Below are 22093 nucleotides of genomic sequence, written 5' to 3' on the forward strand. Positions count from 1 at the left end.
AAGCAACTAGGAAGCAGCTAGGCTAGTTCAGTTATTCCTTCTCAGAATTAGGAATGAAGGGAAAAAAAAAAAAAAAAAAAGAATGGCTTGATCAACAATACTGGATGACCAACAGACAGGATAAGGCTTGCCAGCTGCTGTACATGGCCGTAAGGTATCAGCACAAAGCCCATAAACAAATGCAGCAGGAAAAACCTCACATTCACCTTCAACCTTAAATTATTCCACAACTTGAGATGAGACACTGGAATTTACATATATAATTGCCCCTTGGATTTTTGAGTCCTCCCACTTTCTGAATATTGTAGCAACTTCGACCTCAAGACTGTCTGAAGATTAATCAATTTAAATAAGGGGTTGTGGGGTAGAGGGGGAACAAACCCAACGTTTGTTAACTTACGTTGAATGTGAATGAACTGCTTTGGTTGCTTAAACTCCCCTTTATACAAACGATTGTAATAGTTGACATTGCTCTCCGCTTCAGGGACTGGGATAACCATGCTCTCTTTCTTTTCTCTGAAAACTTGTTGTGCTGAGATAGCCCGTTGCAAATGATGTTCCTGCAAGAGGAAAATTTAAGAGTTTATTAATTTCGGTACCAATATATAGAAGTGCATACAAAGACTGCCATCCTTTTCTCCTACTGTTGTCCTGGTGTTCTACAGGAGACCCAGATAAAAGTTCAGGCTTTACTGTATTTTAAAGGACAGCAGGATGCTTCCTTCCAGATTCGTGACAGGAGAAGATGTGCTCTCCATCATTTAGTATACCGTCGGGTTCCTAACTGATAGGAATCTTAGAGCTCCAGTGAATGTAAGGCAGGGCTACAAACAGATGAAAAGAGCCCTTTGTTCAGACAAGAGCACACACCTTCCTCCACACTGGGCAAAAGTCAAACACTCAAACAACACAAAATAACCTTAGCAGAAAATTAGGGCTGGTATAAGCCAAACTCATCAAAACCTGTCATAGAGAAAATTTACGCAAGATCAGTTAACAGATGAATATTAAGTCCTTAAAACATTATAAGCAACAGATTCAAATCAAAAGAATAGCTAATTTCCTCATTCCTGTTTACCCAGCAATTCTTACTGGCATGCCTTCTTTAGAAGTTCAGCTAGTTAAAGCAACAGAAAGAGTAGTCCTCACAGAGAAACACTTGAAAAGCACAGACTCCCTAAACAGGTATCACTTCATTTTATTCTTACAGAACAGGAGTCAATTGTTACAGAATCATTTCAAGTAAACCATCATTTTTTGTGATCTCTAAAACACAGATCATAACACATGTTTTAATTTACAAAGACTTTTCCACACATAATTTTATTAGCTAACTCAGTGAAACTGAGCTACTGCTGCAAGTTAGCACTAACCTGTTGCTTTTCTCTCTAAGATTTTTCATCAATACTCCTGTTAAACTTTGGCAAAGAAAACCAGTACAAATGCAATATTCCAATTCATGCTACCAAGTGCAGTCTGCAGAACACCTGACGTGCACTGACCAGCAAGAGGAGCCTGTCTGTCAGGTGATGGGGTGATTTTGAATGCTACCCCTCTCTCTGTCTCGCTCCTTGAGCCAGAGGCTGGCAGTTGTACAGTGTATGTGTATGCTTCAGATTCTCCAGTGCAGTCAAATCATTTAACCATTACAAAAGCTTCATGGTAAGACTCCAAACTGCTAAACTGGCACACGCTGTCTTCTCTGTGTCCGGTAAAGAGGAAGAGTGGTAGTCTTCATCAGGATGAGATCTTATATCACCACAGCCATTTACACGGGAAAGTTAAGTCGTGAGTTCTCCAGCCATGGAAGTCTAATATAAAACAAGCAAACTGCAGTCTCCTAGCAGATTAACTACTAGTCTCTAGCAGAGCCAGGAGCCTGAAAGTTTTGTTCTCCTTTCATTGTTCCCCCACGCCGCAGAGTTCTCACCTCCAGCTTCCAAAATTTGAGGGGAGGGAAGATGACACAGCAGAGTATCAACTTGGAATTGAAGCTTAGCTCTGTCATAGATCTATGCAACCTTACCTTGCCTATTCCATGGGCTTCAGGTTATCCTCTAGCCAGTCCCACACACCTGACTGCTGGAAAGAGTATTTGTTCTAAACAGGGAAGGAAGAAGGGGAAAAAAAAAAAAAAAAAAGACTTTGCTACTCTGTCTCCTCCTTCAGTTTTCTGGGGTACCCCTCCCCACGATTAACATCAGTGACTATCCGGCCTCACAAGAGGTCAGGCATCAACACCACAAACAGGACAACCACCCAGCGTTTCAATAACTCAACTGGAATGCGGTTTGGCAGACATGGTGGTGCTACATGCTTGGTAAATTCTCTCAGGAACAGGATTTCTTCTCTTTAATTCTACAGAACATGATTTTAAAAAAAGGGTAGTGAATTAAAGCAATCTCCAAAAACATGTAAATAATATTTAATAAATTACACCCTCTTAAATATTAAGATCTTGCAGAAACGCAAATAATGCATTTTCTGCAAAATTAAAATATAATAAATCAGTGACTAGAAGAGCAGCTTGGGGAATCTCCTGTAGCAGATGAAGCAACATTAAATCAAACTATCAGGCTCCCAAGTGAGTACTATTAGAATTAAGACAAGCATGCAATCAAATATCTGGTGTGATCTGCTTGAGTTACTACATACTGAGTAAATCTGTCACTTCACCATTAAAATGTGTCTTGGAGAGCTTCACAGCGCTGAGTAGGTAATTCAACTAAAATAAAATCTGTTTCATTACTGCGTTGCTTTCAACTGATGCCCCTAGAGTTGTCTCCTAATGGTTAACAACACAGTACACAGGAGTACCATAGAAATGCTGTTAGGAAGGACTTGTGGAGGTCATCTGTCCAACTCCGACTTGAAGACGATTATCTCCAATGCTAGATAGGTCAGCCATGACTTTTTCAAGTCCTGAAAACCCCCAGTTTCCACAGCTTAACTAACCTGTTTCAGTGATGTATTACCCCTCTTTCGCCCGAGGTAACAAGAGCAGTTCCCTCACCCTCTCCTCAGAGTAGCTATGGTCTAAGCTTTCAGCCACTCTGGCAGCCCACTGACAGTTTCTCTGACAGTTTCTCACCATCTTTCAGAAATCTGGGAAAGCAGAACAACAACAAAGAGCATTCCAAGAGCAGCCTCATGACTGACAAGTGGAGGAGCATCATAACTCCCCCATCTGGTAGCCACACCCCTCTTAACAGAGCCCAGGCTACAGCACGCCTTGGTCACACAGCATGCGCACGTGCCAGCCCATTGCCTTATCCTTTCTTTCCACCAGTGCTGCTCACCAGCCAGGCAGTTCCCTGCCTGTTTCCACGCACAGTGTTATTATTCTGCCCCAGGTACAGAAGTTGTGCCCTTCTAACTCAACTTCACGTTTCAGCTGGGACAGTCCTCAAGTTTCTCAGCATCCGCAAAGATGGATGCTCCATTGCTGGCAAGCCAACCACCCCTCCAAATATAGGATCACTGACAAATTGGCTGAGGACATATTCGTTACACAGCCAACCAGACGAAGCTGACCAACTTCTAGCTCCCCCACACCCCCAAAACAAAACTAACCCACTCTCCTAAAACAGGATTAAGTAACTTTTAGAGAAGCCACACTAGTCCACAGTGGCCTAAGTAATGAATGGGTAAATGAGGTTTAACTTTCAGAAGTAGTAGTGAAGGACACACAGCAACCAAAATACAAAACATCTTTTGGCTCCATAGCCCATTAAACAGTACAGATAAGTAATTCAGATTCTCAGTTTTTGTAACACTTCTAGTAAGCATACAAAGACTTCCCAAGGAAAATCTGACAATAGGTGTTAGAACTCACTTTACTATAAAAAGCCTTCAAGCATTAACACAGCTTTCAAACAGAAAAGTCTTAACAGTATTACTGTCACTCAAACAGTAGAGCTTGAAAGGAGACAGATAAGCTATGTAATTTTTAAAATTGGAGGGAAGGAGGAAAAAAATCTTTCTGCTGAACATGAAGTTAAGGAAAATATAAATTTATAACTCCTGAAACAGTTCTGTTTAAACAAACTTTAAAGACTTTTATATGAAAGTTGGTCTCATTAAAGGGCTTTATTAAACCTGAAAAAGTGTTTTTAAAGATAGATTTAGTAACTGCTATACCAATGCACCTTTTATGTCCATTTTTTACCTTTTCTTATAGTTCTGAAAGACACACACCATATTTTGACGTGTACTTCATTCTGAAGTACGGGAGATGAAAAGATCGCATACAAAATAACCGAACATTAGAGGAAACAGTGATGATGGCAAACAGAACATGCCACCATGGGAATAAAAAGGAGTACTTGTCAAAGAGTTATTATCCACTAATTCCTTAAAAAGCACATCCAAATCTTTCTCACTAGTATGCCTAAAAAATTTCAAACAAATACAGCTGAGACAGTCCTATTTCTCCAACCAACAGCATAACAGAATTAGAAAGATCTAAATGTTTAGTACATATACTACTGCTTCTTTAGCATATTTACACATTAAAAGAAAATTGTTCTCCAAGTGAACGATTCATTTATTTAGATGCACTTCAGCCAAACAAAAGCACCTTCACTGTATGATAACCATACTGCCAACAGTTCACAGCAAATTGCTAATTGCTCAAGTCACTGGCTTTATATAACCCAGGGTGTTTTCCTTGGTGTGGACAGCCTGTCCTGCCAGCATGAATCCGCTCACCCTGTGTCGAGTGGCACAGGAGTACGCTGCACCTAGCAGTCTCACACCACCATCTCCGAAGCTGCAATCCAAATGACTTGACAGACATTCACAACAGGGCTGACAGGGAGAGTAAGTACCAGCGTTAGGCCCGAGCAGGACTTGAAATCACACCTCTGAACCCATACTGAGACACTGCAGCCCTTGCTTTAATTTTACCTCAGAGGGGAAAACAAAAAAATCCTACAACACTGGTACCTAAAAATACTTAGCTTTGGTTGCATAGTCTGAATCAGAGCAAGGCACCTTCACTGCTGTGTCCTTTCATCCCTGAAATACCACAGATTTCAAGTTCTTTCTAGACTTTCTATCTGGAAGTTTCTTCACTATGAAAAAAAGTTCAACAACAGCAATAAATCAACAAGTAGTATTCTCCTAAAAATTATTTTTGTTAAGCTTTAAAGGGACACAGCAATCAATACTGAACATTATTTTTACCCATTAGAATTATATTTACCAACATAACCCCTTTTGTTCCGCTGCTGCAAAACACAGCACTTGCATCCTATAGATCAGGTTGTTTTTTAACTTAAAGGGTAAGTTCCCTATTGCCATTCCCCTAGTACTCTCTCCAAAATCAAGTTTATCATACTTTAAATAAATGCGGCGGTTTTTGCATGAGCATGGCTGGAAATGCTGATAGTTGAATACCATTTTCACACTGAAAAGCTGATCTGTCTTAATTACAAAAATGCAATGAGCAATTCCATATTGGATACAGACACCCTAGAAGATGAATGTTTAGGACTAAACATATTCATTCCCTTCTTCATTCCTTAAAACTATACCAGACAAGAAATGCTACAACTCTTTAAAAGATTTTTTTTCACCACTTTTATTCGCTTACTAATATTTACATTTACCCTGTGAGGTAGAAAGTATTGAAACATAATACAGTTTACCGTGACACTATTTAAAAAAATAATTTCCTCTTTGCCAGTCCTTTCACAACAGAGCTTCAGGTCACACAATTTACATTAGATATTTGCAACACTATAGACTTTAATGAAATAAATATCTTGACAGATGTTGCCCAGACTTAAGGGAAACAAGATAAAACATACCACAGCTTCGGTGTTAAAATCAACTTTCTTAAGAGGATAGATGGATTTAACTCCATAGCACTCCACTCTAGGTATGATGCAAGAGAAAAGTGAATTTATTAACAGTTTTACCTACTCGATATAAGCTATTTCTAGGCCAATTTAGAGTCAGCTTTCCATCCTACCTGAAATAAAGAACTGAAATAAAGCAAAGAAAACAAGGAAAAGTTACTAAGCCTAGAGATCCTATTTGCTTATTATATTCAAATTAGGAAATACAAATTAATTGACATTTTTATATTTAATAGGGAAATCAGAAACAAGTATAGAATTTTAATATGAAATGTGGAGGCTTGTCTTGCAAAGTCTCAACCACAGCTAGTAACACTGTTGACAACACTTACAGAAAAGTGTCATGAAGCTCAAAAGCTACTTTGATCAAAAGCCTCTCCCCCTCCTAAAGCCACAGCCCTATCTACTCCCTCTTTGCACACACACACCCTTTTTTTTTTTATAAAAGATTGCCAAGATGAAAGCACAATCTTGTGTTTTCTTCCACAGTTAACCCTTTCTGCCAGAAAAAAAAATGGCCAATGAATATTTATCCTCCTTAGTGCAGAAAGAGCTTGATATTTTCTATCAAGGATTCATTTGTCTCCACAACACCAACAAGATGAATCTCTTCTTGAGCCCTTAGCAGCTTACTGGCAAAGCTTTTTTTTTTTTTTTAATTAAAAAAAAAGAAAAGCGCTTTCTGCACATATCAACCAGTATAAACAAAAGGATGACCAACTATCTGACGTATGTTTGACTCCTTGCTCTAATGTTATAATAAGTGAAGGTGGATCTAAGTAGCTGAAAGGCTTAAGATGGGGAGGAAAAGAAACAAAAAAAAAAAAAAAAAGAAGGTACCTGCAGACCTGTCTTCCTTTGTTTTCCCTCCCTCTGCCCTGGGGATGGAGAGAACAGGTAAATGAAACAAAGAGTCATATCCAGAGCAGGAAACCTGCCTGTGCCACACCCCAATTTTCACCCTTGAGACAGCAATGAGTATCTTGGGAAAAACTCATTGCTTCATTTCCAATTAATTTTGAAAAACAAACATTTTGGTGAAATAGCAAAGTTGTTCATATATTATCTTCTACTGATCCAATGGAGAATTACTCTAGTCAGTAATCAGATCTGTTTGCTCTTGCTACATGGTGTCCCCTTAAAAGGTTACATTAGTTACAAAGTAATGCAGAGAGCTGGGCAAACAACAAAACTTCACATACTGAGTTCAAACCAACACACCCAAAGCAAAGCTGCTTTGTAGGACTGAAACTCCTCTAGGTTTCCCTAAGGGGTTTCTGACTCTCAGTGGAAGGAAACTCAAGAAAACCTGTAAACAGCAGGAGAAGGTATGTTCAAAGGCCCTCCTTACAAGTGGAAAGGGCTAATGGAACCACTTCTCAGTATCACTTTTGGCTGTATCTTGTTTTCCCAATATGAGAACCCCCACTTTTTTTTTTTTTAAATAATGACAAGAAGTGCTCCCCACACACTTGCCTTCCACTGTGCCAAATTATGACTACAGCCCCCAAAAAAACATACTAATGGTAGGCTGCTGTTACAGACGACTCAATGGAGGTGGCAGCAAAGTGAATCAAATTGTACTACTCCAACCTAAAAATTCACTGAAGTCCCTGGAATAGGTAGGATTTTTATTAGTTAGCTACTCTAAAGTCATTCCATTATTTCAGAAGAAAGTGAACTAATATGTCAACAGGAAAAAAAAACCCCAAACGAAACTTTTCTGTCACTTTCTTCCCTTTTCTAGTTATTAAACAACTGTAATTTCACAAAGTAATGTTAGTGCTACCTAACAACCAAAGGCAAGCCATTCTGTTACTGTGAATACTTTACATACAAATTATCTGATTATAGACAAATCACCTGAATATTCTCTCAAGAATGCTGCTGTAGGCTGAAACAATACAACAGAAAGGCCACCAAAAACACCTAACTGAGCCCTTGGATGATTTGGTGTTTAGATAAATAGCTCTACATAGAAGCTGTGTATTTAAATGAAGAAAATCCAATTTGGACCCCAAAAATGCCCAAAAATTCCTTCGTTTCCTCTCCGGCAGCCTGACTAAAGCCAATTTAAGCACTATAGAGTGACTAAAGGCAAGCTACCCAACAAGAGTAGAAATTAGCCCATGAGACACTGATGGAGGTATAGGGTAAGTAAGACAACCAGAGAATATGACAATAATTTTTGTGTTTCTTTAGCTAATCTTGCAGCACCAAAAAAACCCCAAAAATCTCTAAATAACTTCAATGCAGAAAAAGCAAGCAATGCAATTTCAATCATCCTATGTAATGATGGACATGAAACAACGGTGAGACATCCCAGATATTACCCTAGTGAATGGGACAGTTGTAACGTTAAGAACAAAAGTGATCTCTCATTCCTATAAATAATGATTGTTCCCTATTTATGAGCATACCATTGACACAAAACTGTCACTGTTGATGAAATGTCAAAAAAAGTCTGGAGCACTATATTTTAAAGCTACATTTAACTATACAAGTTTCCAGTCTGCCAGAACTTGAATATAAATGAATTATTAAAAATAGAATTATTGTTATAACAATGAATTAAATTGAATTACTAAAAATTCCTTTAAGAAAGGCTGAATACGATACTTCATGAGAAATGTGTTTCCTGAAAAGCAGGACCTGTTTTCTGCCAAAATGCCTTTGCATGACCTTAAGAGAAAATTGTTACAAGTACTGTAACATCCAGTCAAAAGACATAGGACCTAGTCTTCACCTAGCTCCTTGTGATACGTTTGTATCATTCGCCACATAACAAATCCAACCTTACACAGAAAAGGTTGTTAACAAATTGCATCTGAGGAATACCTTTTTATTTACTTTACAGTTTGCTTCAATTAGCATAACTTGATTGCTCTAAATCAAATGGGGATGGATATACCTACATAAATAAATACTCTCTCTTATTTTTCAAGTAATTAACCTCATAATGTATTCTAAAGGGCTGAGATTCCACAACAACTAGTTTTCCCCTTTATTAAATACAATATTATACATAGAAACTGAACTCAGTTTAATTGCTGGCTCCACACATCAAAACTTTCATGTCACCACCAGTTACAAAACTGTGCTCCTTGCAGAAGAGGGGAAGAAGAGTCACCAGGAGGGAAGACTGCTGAAATCCTCCAACAGAAGCTGGTAACAGCTCCCCATGGAGCCTGCCTCCCTGCCGGGAAGCCACAAAGACCTGGGAAAGGCAGCGCAGCAGCGGTTGCTGCCTCACTTCATCCCACAATTAGAGATTTGCGTTACCCAACAACTTCATAACACCACATGCTGCTTCTGGTCCCGGCACAGAAATCTCACTTGAAGCTACTCAAGAGCCTCATGTGGCCAAGATGTCCGAGGCTACTTGTGCTATGACATTTATTAGCAAAGAAACTGTGTTACCTTAATATTAAGGATCTAGTCTTTCAAAACACCAGTTCTCACTCATGCCTCACAGGTTAAGTGGGGTCCTGTGTTGTTGGTGCCTACCAGAAGCATAAAGGCTGGTTGGTTACACAAGTCAAAGATCAAGAGGTGTGAACATGTATGGCTGCTTAAATGAAAGATGTGCACTAAAAATACATTCCTGTGGTGAAAGCAGAACTCACTGCCTTAGCATTGAAGTTACCAGGAGTCCTGGTACCAAATGAGCCCAAGAATTTCATCTTCATCAGCAACACAATTTCCTGGAAAGTTTCAGGTATAACCTGTACATTCAAGAACAAGTTGCTTAGAGTACCTCTCCCTGTCTTACCACGCTATGCATTTAACCTTCTGACTTGTGTGCAACGTTTTCTTTCCAGGAGCAAGATCCAAAGTTCTTATCATGGACTTTTATTTAACTGAGATAAAAAAAATTTGTGAAAAACACACACCTATATCAGGGAATTTGTAAAGCAAATATCCTCACCGAAGTGATGAAACCTAGAGTGCTGAAGACCTGATGAACAAAACAAAAATCCATCATATTATAATAATAATAATAAAAAAAGAGAGATACCAGAGACTGGTTCTAAAGTTAGGACAACTTAGAAAAAGTATTAAAAAAAATTAACACATAAGTGCACATACAGTAATTGGTAGGAATTAAAATTATTAAAAATTAACTACAAAACTCCATTTTAACTCAAACATTTTTAACTCAAGAAACATATATATTATTGCTTTTAAACCTTCTGTAATAAGGGTATCTCTCTATCTTGCTTATCTAGTCATTAGGTACCACTGCAAGACATCCAGTATTTTACTTATATCTAAGTTTAGCACCGGGGAATCAGACATTACCAGGATGCTTCAAAGTAGAAATAGTTTTCGTCATGCAATTCAAACAAGTCAAACAGAGAAAAAATGAGTTGCAGACATAAAAATGTCAGAAAACTAAGAAAACCAAGTTACAAATTAAAATGTAAATAACAGAAAACAACTAGGGAAAAGGGGGCAGGAAACATTTACAAATATGCTGTCTAAGAATTTATATGTACATGAATCACTGTGTGACATGATGAGATAAAATGGGGAAAACAGTAGTTTACTGATATGGAAAAGTGACATCTAACAAGCAGTCTCACAAGGCAAGTTGTGCAAGCCCTAACTTCTCACAATTTAAGATGACAAACATGAGAAATTACCTTACAGAGAAAAATTCTACTGAAGTATACATATTGGTGAGGTGTTGAGCACACTGAACTTCAGAGACCAGAGAAATAAGTCTATTAGACAAGAACGACCCAGTTCTGTCATCACACATTTACCAGTGGGGAATGGCATTTTTCTTTGCCAAGTAACCTATTTGAGAGGATACACCTCTGGTATCAGCTCATCTACTCTTTCCACTCTGAAGCGTGCATTTAAAATAGTCACGGACCAAAGGCACATTTGTAACCAACAGAGTCCAAAATTCTAAATCGAGGCACTTCCTTGTTGGCTTATTTCTGAAGGAATAAGGTTTAATTTTAAAAAGTTTTAATAAAAGAAAATGAGAAACAGGTGTGGTAATCTCGCCTTTTACCTTAGGCATTTTATTGGTGTAAGTTTATTAATCACAGTTAGGTTGCACCAAAGTAAACTGGGAAAAATAAGAACTCAGATTTAATTTTTTTTTCCTGCAAACTTTTGCTCCTTTCTATTTAAAGCAGTTCTGTTATGGACAGGGACAGTATTTTAACCCAATACCTTCATTCACACTATATGGTGATTATTATATATTAACAAGCAGAAATTTACAAAATGGATTAAAACCAAAACTTTAAAACAGTATATGCCAAAATACTTCATTTTTTTTACTCAGAACTAGTCAACATTAAAGCGAAATTATGACAGTCTATATTGATACTACTTTTAGTTTCATAATATTATTTTCTATACTACTTACTCCTTTTCATATACAGCAATTCAGTTCTGATTCAGTTCTCCTCTACTTGTTACAGAAATTTCAGTTCTGCAATTAATCTTCACCACCAATGGCTTTTGTGACATCTAAGGTTTAACTGTAATTTTGTTTATGTAAATATTAGATGTGTTATTTATCTTTTAAAAAGTTGCAAAGTTAGAACAACAAATATGCTAAGACATATAACTTCAAGTAAGTATAAACAAGGCATAGTCTATTAGTTTTGTTGGCAAAACAAATTAGAAATAACCTTTTGGATGTCTAGCACCAATCCAAATGATCTTTCTCACGAAAAATAATTAAAACCAATATTAATATAAACAGATTTAATGTTTGTTGATCTAAATAATTCAAACGGGACATCTCAACTGATCTCAATCAACACAGAAATTGTACAAAGCTGACTACCACTCAGTTTTGCCAAGCAGGAGCCACGTGAAATCTGGCACCATGCAATTCAAAGCACAACTGAAGCTGCGCAAGGCATTTCTGTCTAAGGTTTTCTTAAATTGAAGGAAAAGAAAAAATTGCTACCTACATTTGAGGTGTTCCAGAGCTGAGCGACAGAGCAGACAGAAGCAGATTTCAAAATGTTCTCCTAAGCTTTCATCATGGAATTGCACCTCATCCTGAGGCGACCTACCTACAAGGGAAAGTTCCTGCATAATGAATTGAGGTGTGACTCTCCATTAACGTCCATGCAGATACCATTGTTCTCTACTATGGACTCAAGCACCCAAACAAGTTAGGACAGATTTAACGGACCTGTGTTAACTGACCCCATGCATACGACTCTAGCCTGCAGCAAAAATGCAACTTTATCTAAATGAAGAGTGTGTGGTTTTAAAATATGGCTGAACCCATCTAGCCTCAGGATGACACCAAAAGTGTACTGTCATGCTTCCCCATTCCCAAGTCATCTATCCGTGCATGCTCCTACCACTTCTTGTAAAAGCAGAGGATGCTCAACTTCTCCATGGTGGGCTTTCACCTCCCGTTATCGAGTCAGATTTTACTCTGAAAGACCATTCCTACCAGCTCTAGACCACAGTTAGCCTGGCTCAGCCATATCTTAAGAGCATACTCCAAGATAAGTTACTTGGCATTTGTCACAGGCTAAGCCTATACTCACAAGCAGTTGTTACAGGTTAGCTGATAGGTCTTAGTGTGATAAGGCCTAATAAACTGACTGTGAATTTGAGACTTCAGAGCAAATCTTTGCATTGTTCAACTTCAGCCACATAAATACACCCAGAACAAATAAAAACAAAAGCTACTCAGTTTAACAGTTCACTATGCTCAGCTACTCTAGCATTCAGATGGGGTCCAAATTCATCATATTTTTATCCACGCTGCAGTGTCAAGCTAACACAATGCAACCTACTTCAGCGTTAAGTCTAATATACCATTACAGAATGGAATGTTAAGAAGTACCAGTGGTGGACTGAAAGATTCTATTAGCCACAAAAACATTTGCAGGTGAAAGCACAGGAAGGATAGAGGATCACAGCTGAAAACTGAAATAATGGCTTGGAAATGAGTTGAAATGTGTGCTTGTGAGGAACATCACTGCATGATGCAATGAGTCTCAAAGGAAGGGAGAAAAATACAGGACCTGAAGGCAGGGGACGAGGTCTTACAAACAGAAATGAAGTTTAGAATTCCATGAATAAAGATTACAACACAGCGTTACACTACCTACTACCTGACATACTTCAGTAATACCAGCAGTCTCCAAACATACCCAAAACAAGTCAATAAAGGTGCTGAACTCAAACTGAGAAATAAACTTCTACTGGGAATTACCTTTCCTCAACACATAAGACAGTTGATTCTAATCAAACAGATCACATTTCCTTCCTAAGGAAGGTCTGCTGTCTTGATTTCACTTATTTTTTCATGGAAGTACAATCTTTTGAGTTTCTTATTTAACCTTTCATAAAGTCTTTTGGAGGGATTTTTGTTTTACAGAATATCTGCATGGTTTGCACTAAACTTATCCTCTGTTGACCTTTTATTTTACACACTGGTGTCCTGGCTTCTCCTTTGTTCTACAAAGCCCCTCATTTGGTAAGCAACTTTGAGGGTTCAACCACAGGTTATGAATGCACATCCAACATACAAATCTCAAATTAGAATAGGTTCTGTCCACACAGGGAATCATTTATGTACATTTATGTTTTTAAACCTAAACCGGAGTGCATCAGACAGTACCAGGTAGATACTTCTCATCAACAGCTTAAATAAGTCCTCACACATTTGATACCTGCCACCTTGGAGGTATTCAAAAGCAATCTGGACATGGTCCTGGGCAACAGGCTCTAAGTGGCCCTGCTTGAGAAGAGGGGTTGGCCACGATGACCTCCAGAGGTGCCTTCCAACCTCACCCTTCCTGTCAAGAGTCTGTAATACTTGACTGCATTTATTTAAGCACCTTCCTAGAAGTCATGGATGTTGACAGCACAACTAACAACAGAACCACACATCCTTCTAAAAGCAGATACCACCCTCATAAAATTTAAGCTAATTGTTTTAAGTCATCTACTGGTTAACAACTATAGTTTAGTATAAATAATTATTGCTAAGTTTGGGTTAAAAGAAAAAACCTATTCATGCTATGAAAGCAACTGTCTGTAACATTTCTACACACAAAAATCAGCTTTAAAAGACTTAAGCTTCCCAATAAAGATGTGAAAGTGTGTCTGGAGTGAAAGGCGGAACACCCGAGCACTGAACTCCAAACTCCGACTTCAGTGCAGAAAGCAAGCCAGTAGCATGGATGCACTCAACACAATTCCAGTACCTAGAATATGTATCAAACAACACTACTTGCCTTTATATTTACAATTAGCAGTAATATGTGAACAACTCCATTAATGTCCTTATAAAAAAATTACACTATCCATTCTTGCAATGTACAAAAAAAAGCAAAATCTGTAAAATGTGTACCATTTCAACAATAGACCAAAGGGGCAGAAGCAGAGCACCCCTGAAAGTCCCCAATAAATACCAATGTGTTTATGCTCATGCATGCAGGATGAAGCCCTTACAAGAAAAGATTAAGAACTGACTATTATTTGAACTTATAAACAGAAATCACCAAAAAAAATGTTTAGGCATAAGAATATGTGCACAAAAATGTGAACATAGGACTGGGTCATAACTAACTTTTTAAAGACAAACACATCAGTATTGCCATAAAATTAATCCCATCTCATATTTCAAAGTCCTCCTGATTGAACTCTTCCAATTCATTGTATCAGTAAAAATTTCAGTATGTTACACCGTATCAGCAGAAACATCCAAATAAAAAAAACGGAGACTTGTGCAAAGCTAATGCTTTCTGCTTTAAAAGGAGAATGAAGATGCTGCTTCAGAAGCATCACTAGCTCCAGGATGCCTTGAAAACCAGATGCTGAGCACTTCAAGATTCCAGTGTTACAACAGAAACTGAATGAACTCAGGGATGGAGAGAGTATGAAGAGAAGAGAAAGCAAGAAAAAATTTGTTCAAGTTAACTACTTCCAGCCTGTCAAAATACTCAAAATTAAGCATTATACTTAACGATCAGTGAAAGATCATCCTGAGGCGATCACTCAACGACCGAGAATGAAAGTCACTTCTCATTTGCACTCTGTCAGCATTTTAATGACGTTAAACCATGTCTTAAACTTCCTATTCATGTACTTTTTCCTCTATAACCTTAGCTTTGCCATGTGATGTCAGACTTAGCTGTAAATGAATGGATGTTCAAACAAGATTTTGAGATGAACATACAGATAGCTTCGACCAGGCAATCCAGGTATCAATTACCACCACACTTTTAGCTTCCTAACAGCTCAAGTAAATTTACTTCTGAAAGCCTTCAGCCTGAATTTGCCTCATTATTAAGCATGATTTTCTCTCACCACAACGTGCAACTCAGCAATCTCCAGTAATATGTATTCAAATAAAAAAACAACACACAGTTATGCAAGAAGAAAAAAACCCAGGGCTTATCTATTCTGCAGCTTTTCCCACTTCTAGCCAAAACAATTCATTAGCATTATGAAATACAACTCTTACTCATCAGAAAAAAACAATACCAAATGTTCCTGCTCCATTTCTGAAGCTCACAAAATGACATCTTCCTGCTTTTGCTTAATAGTAATCTCTCTCTTACATGAGTTCAAAAAACAAAACAAAAAACAAACCCAGACAGTTTTCTTCCTCAGGTTTAATTTAGGGTAAAATATAAACACTTGCTAACATAAACATGCTACAGACCAGAAGCCTAATTCTTTCACAGCTGGAATCTTCAAGTGAGAGAAATGAGCTGCTGATTTGTAAAATGCTGGAAGTAAGTATAAATCTCTAAGATACTTAAATAGAAATAGTTCCAGAATATTCATCAAGATAAATCAAAAGAAAAGTGAAATAAAGATGCTCATACTGACAAACTGGGCAGCGCAAATTTCGTACTGTGTATTGTTGCCCAGTCTGGGACTACAGTGACTGTATGACATTTTAATACACAGTACAAATAACTTCAGTAATAGCAGCAGAAATGAGTGATAATCATTAAGCCCCTTCCCACGCTTTAAACCTTTCTATGGTGCTTAACCAAGCACTAGTACTAGTTTAAAAACAAACACACACACCTACAACAAAACCACACATTAAAAACAAATGGACTAAAATCTGCATCTTTATATATACAAAACATCAATCACGAACAAAGCAAGTCATATGCCTGTACTAGCAAGACTAGGTCGTAACGAACAGGTCAGAGAGACATGTCAATCTTAACCATTTTAAATCTTGCAAAGCTGTAAATATAGTTATGCATGGAAGATGGTATTTGACCCCATGCTACACTGTACTACAAGAGCTTTCTGATTTCACCAAGGCTTCACACAGGGTGGCAGAGCAGGGGAAGCAGCATGCTGGGGACAGAGGAACATGAGCTTTGTGTCTTTGCACAGCAAATGTAATCATCAGCTACCCTGATGGTTCAAACACCTTTCACAGGATGCACCCCTAGCAAAAGTCCAGGCTAGAAAAAGGCCTTGAGACACTCAAGTAATTGAGATGTCAGAAATTAATATGTGCATCTCTCTCCCCACCCCCAAAGTCCCTTTCAAGATACATCAAATCGATCATAGCAGTATTTGCTATGAATAAAAGCTGTTTAAATACTTCTCAAATATTTAACTACTGTCACCCACAACAGCCTTTCCTAGAAGGGCTTTACATACCACTACCACAAGAATTTACGTTAAAGAATTATTTGTGCAACACTGGGAGAAGGGCCACCCCATGAATGAAACTGTCACTACACAGCAATAATCTAAACAATCTATTAATAGCACAGTTTATAGTCTTGTCTGGATGATGTGTCTAGCACTATGCTTACATATTGCTTCAATGACCATTTCATTTTGAGACTATTACATAATATATCACATATAGCCACATGTCAGTGCAGAGAAAATACACTTTTCTTACAGAAAAGCAACATTTTAGTACAACACTAAAGCAGTTTTACTGAAGTCTAAATCTAATCTTCTTCCCAATCATTTAAGCAGCCCAGAAGCAGCTTGCTGGCTTGAACTCTTAAAGCAATGTTCCATTAACAAGTTTATCTAAAACATGATTTATCAAAATAACACAATCATTTTGAAAAATAAGCCATATTTTATTAACATTAAATGCAAACACAGCATTGCAAGGTGGACTTTAAAGACTGGAAAAAAATCAAATTGCTCTCCAGGTTCGCTTCATCAGTATCACACTTGTTCCTTTTAAATATGCTCCCAGATTGTAGTGGAAATTTATTCTTTGGGAATTTCTGATCACAGTAAATTACACATTGTAAAACGATGGGGGAAATAGCAAAAAATAAAAACCCACAACAGTAACACAGAGGATTCCTTTTAATGTCAACAGTCAAGTGAGAAAAACCAATCAGAAAAGCATGAAGCCTCCTTTGACAGCTGTAACCTCTGAAAAGCCAATCCACATGCATAGGGGCTTGGCTGAGGCGGAGACACGGATTCATTGAAGAAATTCTTGAGGGTGCATTTACTATCGGTTCTACATACAAGTACAGATACATCAGGCGTCAGCGTGTACCTAAGCCATATACAGCTCTAAGGAGCACCAGAGTCGATGTTTAAAAATCAGTAAGACAAGCCAGCGCATTCAAACGACACCAGAACTGTGGGCCAGCATTGTCAGTATGATGCTGTCCTACTGCTTGTCAAAAACTCCAGAAAATTATCTTTACTTAAGTAGACAAAAGCCTTTTCCCCCTATAACGCTACAAGAAGAACAAGCATACACGTATCTATTTTTTTAACACTTGCTGGTTTATTTAGAAATCATCTAAACGCTTAAAAGCCTAATACTTAATGTAACACGTCCAGCTGATGCATCTGACGTTTGACGTACACCATGCAGCACGAAACATCTCTTTCGAAAAAGCACGCGCAGGACGCGTACTCATTACAACCACCGAGAACTTCTCCCACAGCACCTGCAGCTAGGAACGAGCTCCACAAGCCAAAGCTGCTCGCTGCCCCCTCCAGCCCCCTACCCTGCGAGCGCACGTGGGGACAATGTGTAGTAAGCGCAAAGCGCAGCCCACAGCGGTCCTCCGCCTTCAGCGGGGACAGACGCGGCAAAACGCCGCTTGTCACTACGGCGTCCCCGGAGCCACGAAGCGCCCGGCTCCGGGACGCGCAGCAGCGGGGCACTCTGCTGCGCGCTCTGCCACAGCGGGAGGCAGGGCGTCCCGTTCCCGCTTCCCCCGCTCGCCCTCCGCAGGGCCGCCGCGGCGGGCAGGCGCTCCGAGCCGCCGCCGCCGGTCCGTCCCGCTCCCGCTCCCCACGCACAAGGGAAACGGCGGCGGCAGAGGCACGCTACGCCAACTGCGGCCGCAGCGCTCGCTCGCTCATTCAGAGATGCATCTTGCGCCTTCCTCCTTCTTACGCTAACGTAAAGGCCTCCCCCCCCCCCCCCCACGAATCAAAACACTCGCGAGTCGGGACGCAAAGAAGATGGCGGAGCAGGGCCCGCTTACGGCGTCGGACAGCAGTTTACGCTGCGCTCTTTGCGCAGGGCCCCGTAAGAACGGTGCAGCGCTGCGGTGGGGAGCGTGCGTAGTGCGCTTGGTGAATGCCAATGGCCTATTTCCCGTGAGGGGAGGGGGGTGTCTGATAAACAATGGTGCCCCCCCTGCGCGGCTCCCTTACCGATTCCTCCTCTTTCTCCATCCCCGTGGGCATCTGCGGCACAGCCCGGTTGATGGAGACGCAGTCGTTGAGGTCGGGCATGTCCTTGCCGCGGTAGATGGGCAGCGGTTTGGCGGCGTCTAGCGCCCGGGCTCGGAAGGAGAGTTTGCTCATTGTCTCCCCCTCACAATAACACCCCGGGGCCGGGCGGGCGGGGGGGGCCTTCAGTGCGGCCTCGCCGCCGCCTCCCAGCCGCTCCCGCACCCGGCCCGCACCACCATGGAGGGTCCCGCCGCCCCGGAACAGCTCTCCGCGGGGCCGCCCGTAGCTCACAGCGCACGCCCCGCAGCCCTAGATCCGCGCCGGGCTCGCTCGATCCGCTCCCTGCGCCATGGCAAACATGGCGGACATTAACCAAAGCGGCCAGCGATCCCGACAGCCAACGCGAGAGCTCGGGGGGGGGGGGAGGCCGGGAGGGAGGAGGGAGGAGAGGGGCAGCCGCGGTGCGCGCGCAGCCGAGGGCGGGAGGCGAAGGGGACGCGGCCGAGTGAGGCGGCCGCTGAGGCGCGCCGGGCCGGGCCGAGCCAAGCCAGGGGAAGGGGGACTCGTTGTGTCCCCCGTCGCTCCCCGCTGCGGGCGGAGCACCGGGAGGGCGAGCTTGTGACTGCAGAGAGTAGCGGTGGGGGGAGTGGTGGCTGCGAGCGGTGCGCCCCGCCGGCCGCCGCCCCTGCGGCCGCCCCGCAGCCGGTGACAGACCCGTGCCGGTGGCGGGAGGCCCGTGTGGTGACCGCCAGGCGAGGCGGGAAGGGCGGGCTCCTTCTCTGCGGGGCGGGAGCCCGCAGCCCCGGCCCCGGGCTGCTCTCCTGGCGCACGGCACGGGCTGGTAGCGCACGTCGTTAGCTGTTCTGGGATTAAAACGTTTTAGCAATAAAAACATCTGTCAGGAGAAGTAATTTCGGTTCTTCTTATAAACCAACATTTCATAAACAAAAGTCATACCTGCTCAATTTTTCCTGTCTGTTTCTTTCATCAAGAGCCGTGTCCTGTATTGCTCTCTGCATGGACTGCGCCTCGAAGAGGGGCTGAAGTTCTGCATGACATGAAATAAGGTGCTTCTCGTGCCCAGAAGTTTGTATTAAAGATGTGTCTGCAAGGCTGGAGTTCCCCGGCGATGGGACTCCTGTGGTGTGTGCTCATTGATGCTCTTCCACTGTGGAAGTGCCTTGCTCCTACTCGGTTTGGCACACTTTCAAAGGATACAACCCCAAATGGGAACAAGGCATCTGGCTTGGAAAGAATGATCCCAAGTTCTCCATGTGGGCAAAGCCACAGTCCTCTACCGATCCAGAGCCTCCCACATCGATTCAGTGTGTTGACTTGAGTCTGCAAAGCCCTTCATCAAAGACCTTTGATACTTCAAATATCTCATCACTTCCATATTATTTTGATGCCCTGAGATCAGGCTAGCTGCATTTTCTCACCTCTGCCTTAGAGCTTGTAAAGGAGTTGTCAGTGCAATCTTCCATCTCTGGAATAAGCTGGAAGTGTTAGGCAAACAAAACTTGACCGTGTTACCATTTGGACCACAGTGCCAACTGTATCTAGTACTCCATTTTTTGATAAAAAATAAAAAGCTTGACCAAACAGGTTCAGTCTCTGAATTGCTGTTCATTTATAGTTACCTGCTGCATTTGTTATTCACATGGATTTATATAGTAAATACAACTACTGGTCATGATAAACACATGATTTACAAAATGAAGAATAAAGAATTGTGTCAGCTAGAGAGAGCGATAAGGAAGATAAAACAAGTGCAGTAATACACAAGAGGAAAAAAGAAGCAGCAGTAACATTACATTGATGAGCCATGGACCCAAAGTAGCCTGGGAAAGGGATCTGGGAATTATATTAGCTACTCCTGTGAAAACATCAAGTTAATGTTCAGTAATAGCCATATGAAGAAATTAAGCTTTAAAAATTATGAGAAAAAGAACAGAGAACAAAACTGTGATAGACTGTATTTATTTATAATTCCCTTAAAATATTTTTATTCATAAAGAAAGACAATTCTTCAGTTGGAGTAGAATTAACATGCAAGTATTTAAAAGTTGTATAGTTTATAGCTTAGAATTTATAGTTCAGCACCGTTTTAGAAGTGGTCCAACTTCAAAAATCGGTTTGATACCCCCAAATTGATCCACAATCGATAGGCAGCAGTGGACAGTTCCCATTTTCCAAAGAGTAATTGCAACACACTTCTGCATCAGCTTTGGCGTCTCAGTCTTGCTGTGCAGCACCAATATGGAGATCGTAAGTCAAATTAAGCCACAGCAGCTCTCTAGAATAAGTTAGTCCCAACAACTCTGAGAAACCAGAAGTTGAAATAAAGGCAGTCGTGCTGTTTCAGCTAGACGAAGGATAGCCACTGCAGCTCTCAGCGGTCAGGAGGTAGGTTTGCATTTTGATGACTGATCTAGTGAAAGGAGGAGAGGACTTCTGTGAATGTTCCCCCACCAGGCAACTGCCTGAAGTTGTCTTCTTTATCAGCTACTTAAATGTGTGCCTAAAGTAAACACTGAACTGAATTCAACCTCACCCGGCGGGACCTACCTTCACATCTTAGCACCGGCGTTTAAAATTACCCAGGTGTGAGCTTCCCCTATAGTTGTTGACAGACAGCATATGAGGGGCGTGAATTCCAGTCTCAGTAAATAAAATGCATTTCCAGCTCATGTTTCATGAATTTTCTGTATAAATGCCATTACATAGTTTCTGTTACGGCCCCACTGTACATATAACATGTATTTGAAAAGGTTGGGTTAGCTGCGTGGAACAGGCAGTTCTTCCTCAAGTACTTCCTCAAGTAGTTAAAAGACAAGAACAACTCTCCTCTTTCTGCTTTCCTTCTAGCAAGAAAGAGACGTTTTACACATTGCCATAAGATTTTTTTGCTTTTTCAGTTAACACAACCGAACAATAGATAATAATAACCTTTTGCCTTTGTGTGCATGTTCTGTTCTTTTTCACTGTTTAAACAAAAAAAAAAAAAAAAAGAGCACAAAAATGCAACATATTTACCCTCAAGGTGGCTCTTAGTCCCAAACTCATCCCATTATTTTATTTCTACAAGCAATGCAATTTTTTTTAAATGATGCCCTGCAGGCTACTGAGCTTTTTTATGTAGTCAAAAAAGCCATTGCACAGAGCCGAACATGGGTAGAATTAAAGTTTCAACTTACATTAGCTTAGCTTTAAGCCAGAACCATACATCTTTTCAGTACATACTCTAATCTCTTTTAGAAAAATATTACAGGTTTTCTGAAGAATTTCAACCATTTAAAAATATGAGCTGTACTTGACCTGTAGATAAAATAACTTATTTTTGATGCACAAATCAAGGCAACTATGTCTCAAATTAAATAATTTGTTCAGTTGTTGAATTCTGACTTGTCCTCTTATTTTCTGTGTAAGATAATGCAATTGAATATGCACTTGCATACTGGATAGACAAAAAAATACCCAAATTTCATTTGAACACATATATCAATGGAAGTGTTAGACTTATACAGGGTCAGGTACTTTGTCACATCCTTGCTTTTGGTTCTGTT

The 22093-nt window shown here is 40.5% G+C and overlaps 1 protein-coding gene across 1 annotated transcript in view; it reads right to left on the minus strand.

The window, feature by feature from the left end:
- The window catches only part of EPC2 (enhancer of polycomb homolog 2), a gene marked incomplete at both ends in the record, with an annotated part of 49852 nt that extends 31193 nt beyond the window's left edge, over positions 1 to 18659 (minus strand). The window contains 2 exons of the mRNA XM_082001595.1: positions 401 to 560; positions 18507 to 18659. Of these exons, the coding sequence (XP_081857721.1) occupies positions 401 to 560; positions 18507 to 18659 (313 nt within the window). The remainder of the gene's footprint in view (positions 1 to 400; positions 561 to 18506) is intronic.
- Between the last annotated feature and the right edge of the window lie 3434 nt (positions 18660 to 22093).

Source organism: Phaethon aethereus, assembly GCF_964289735.1.
Source record: "Phaethon aethereus genome assembly, chromosome: 6".
Lineage (NCBI taxonomy): Eukaryota > Metazoa > Chordata > Aves > Phaethontiformes > Phaethontidae > Phaethon > Phaethon aethereus.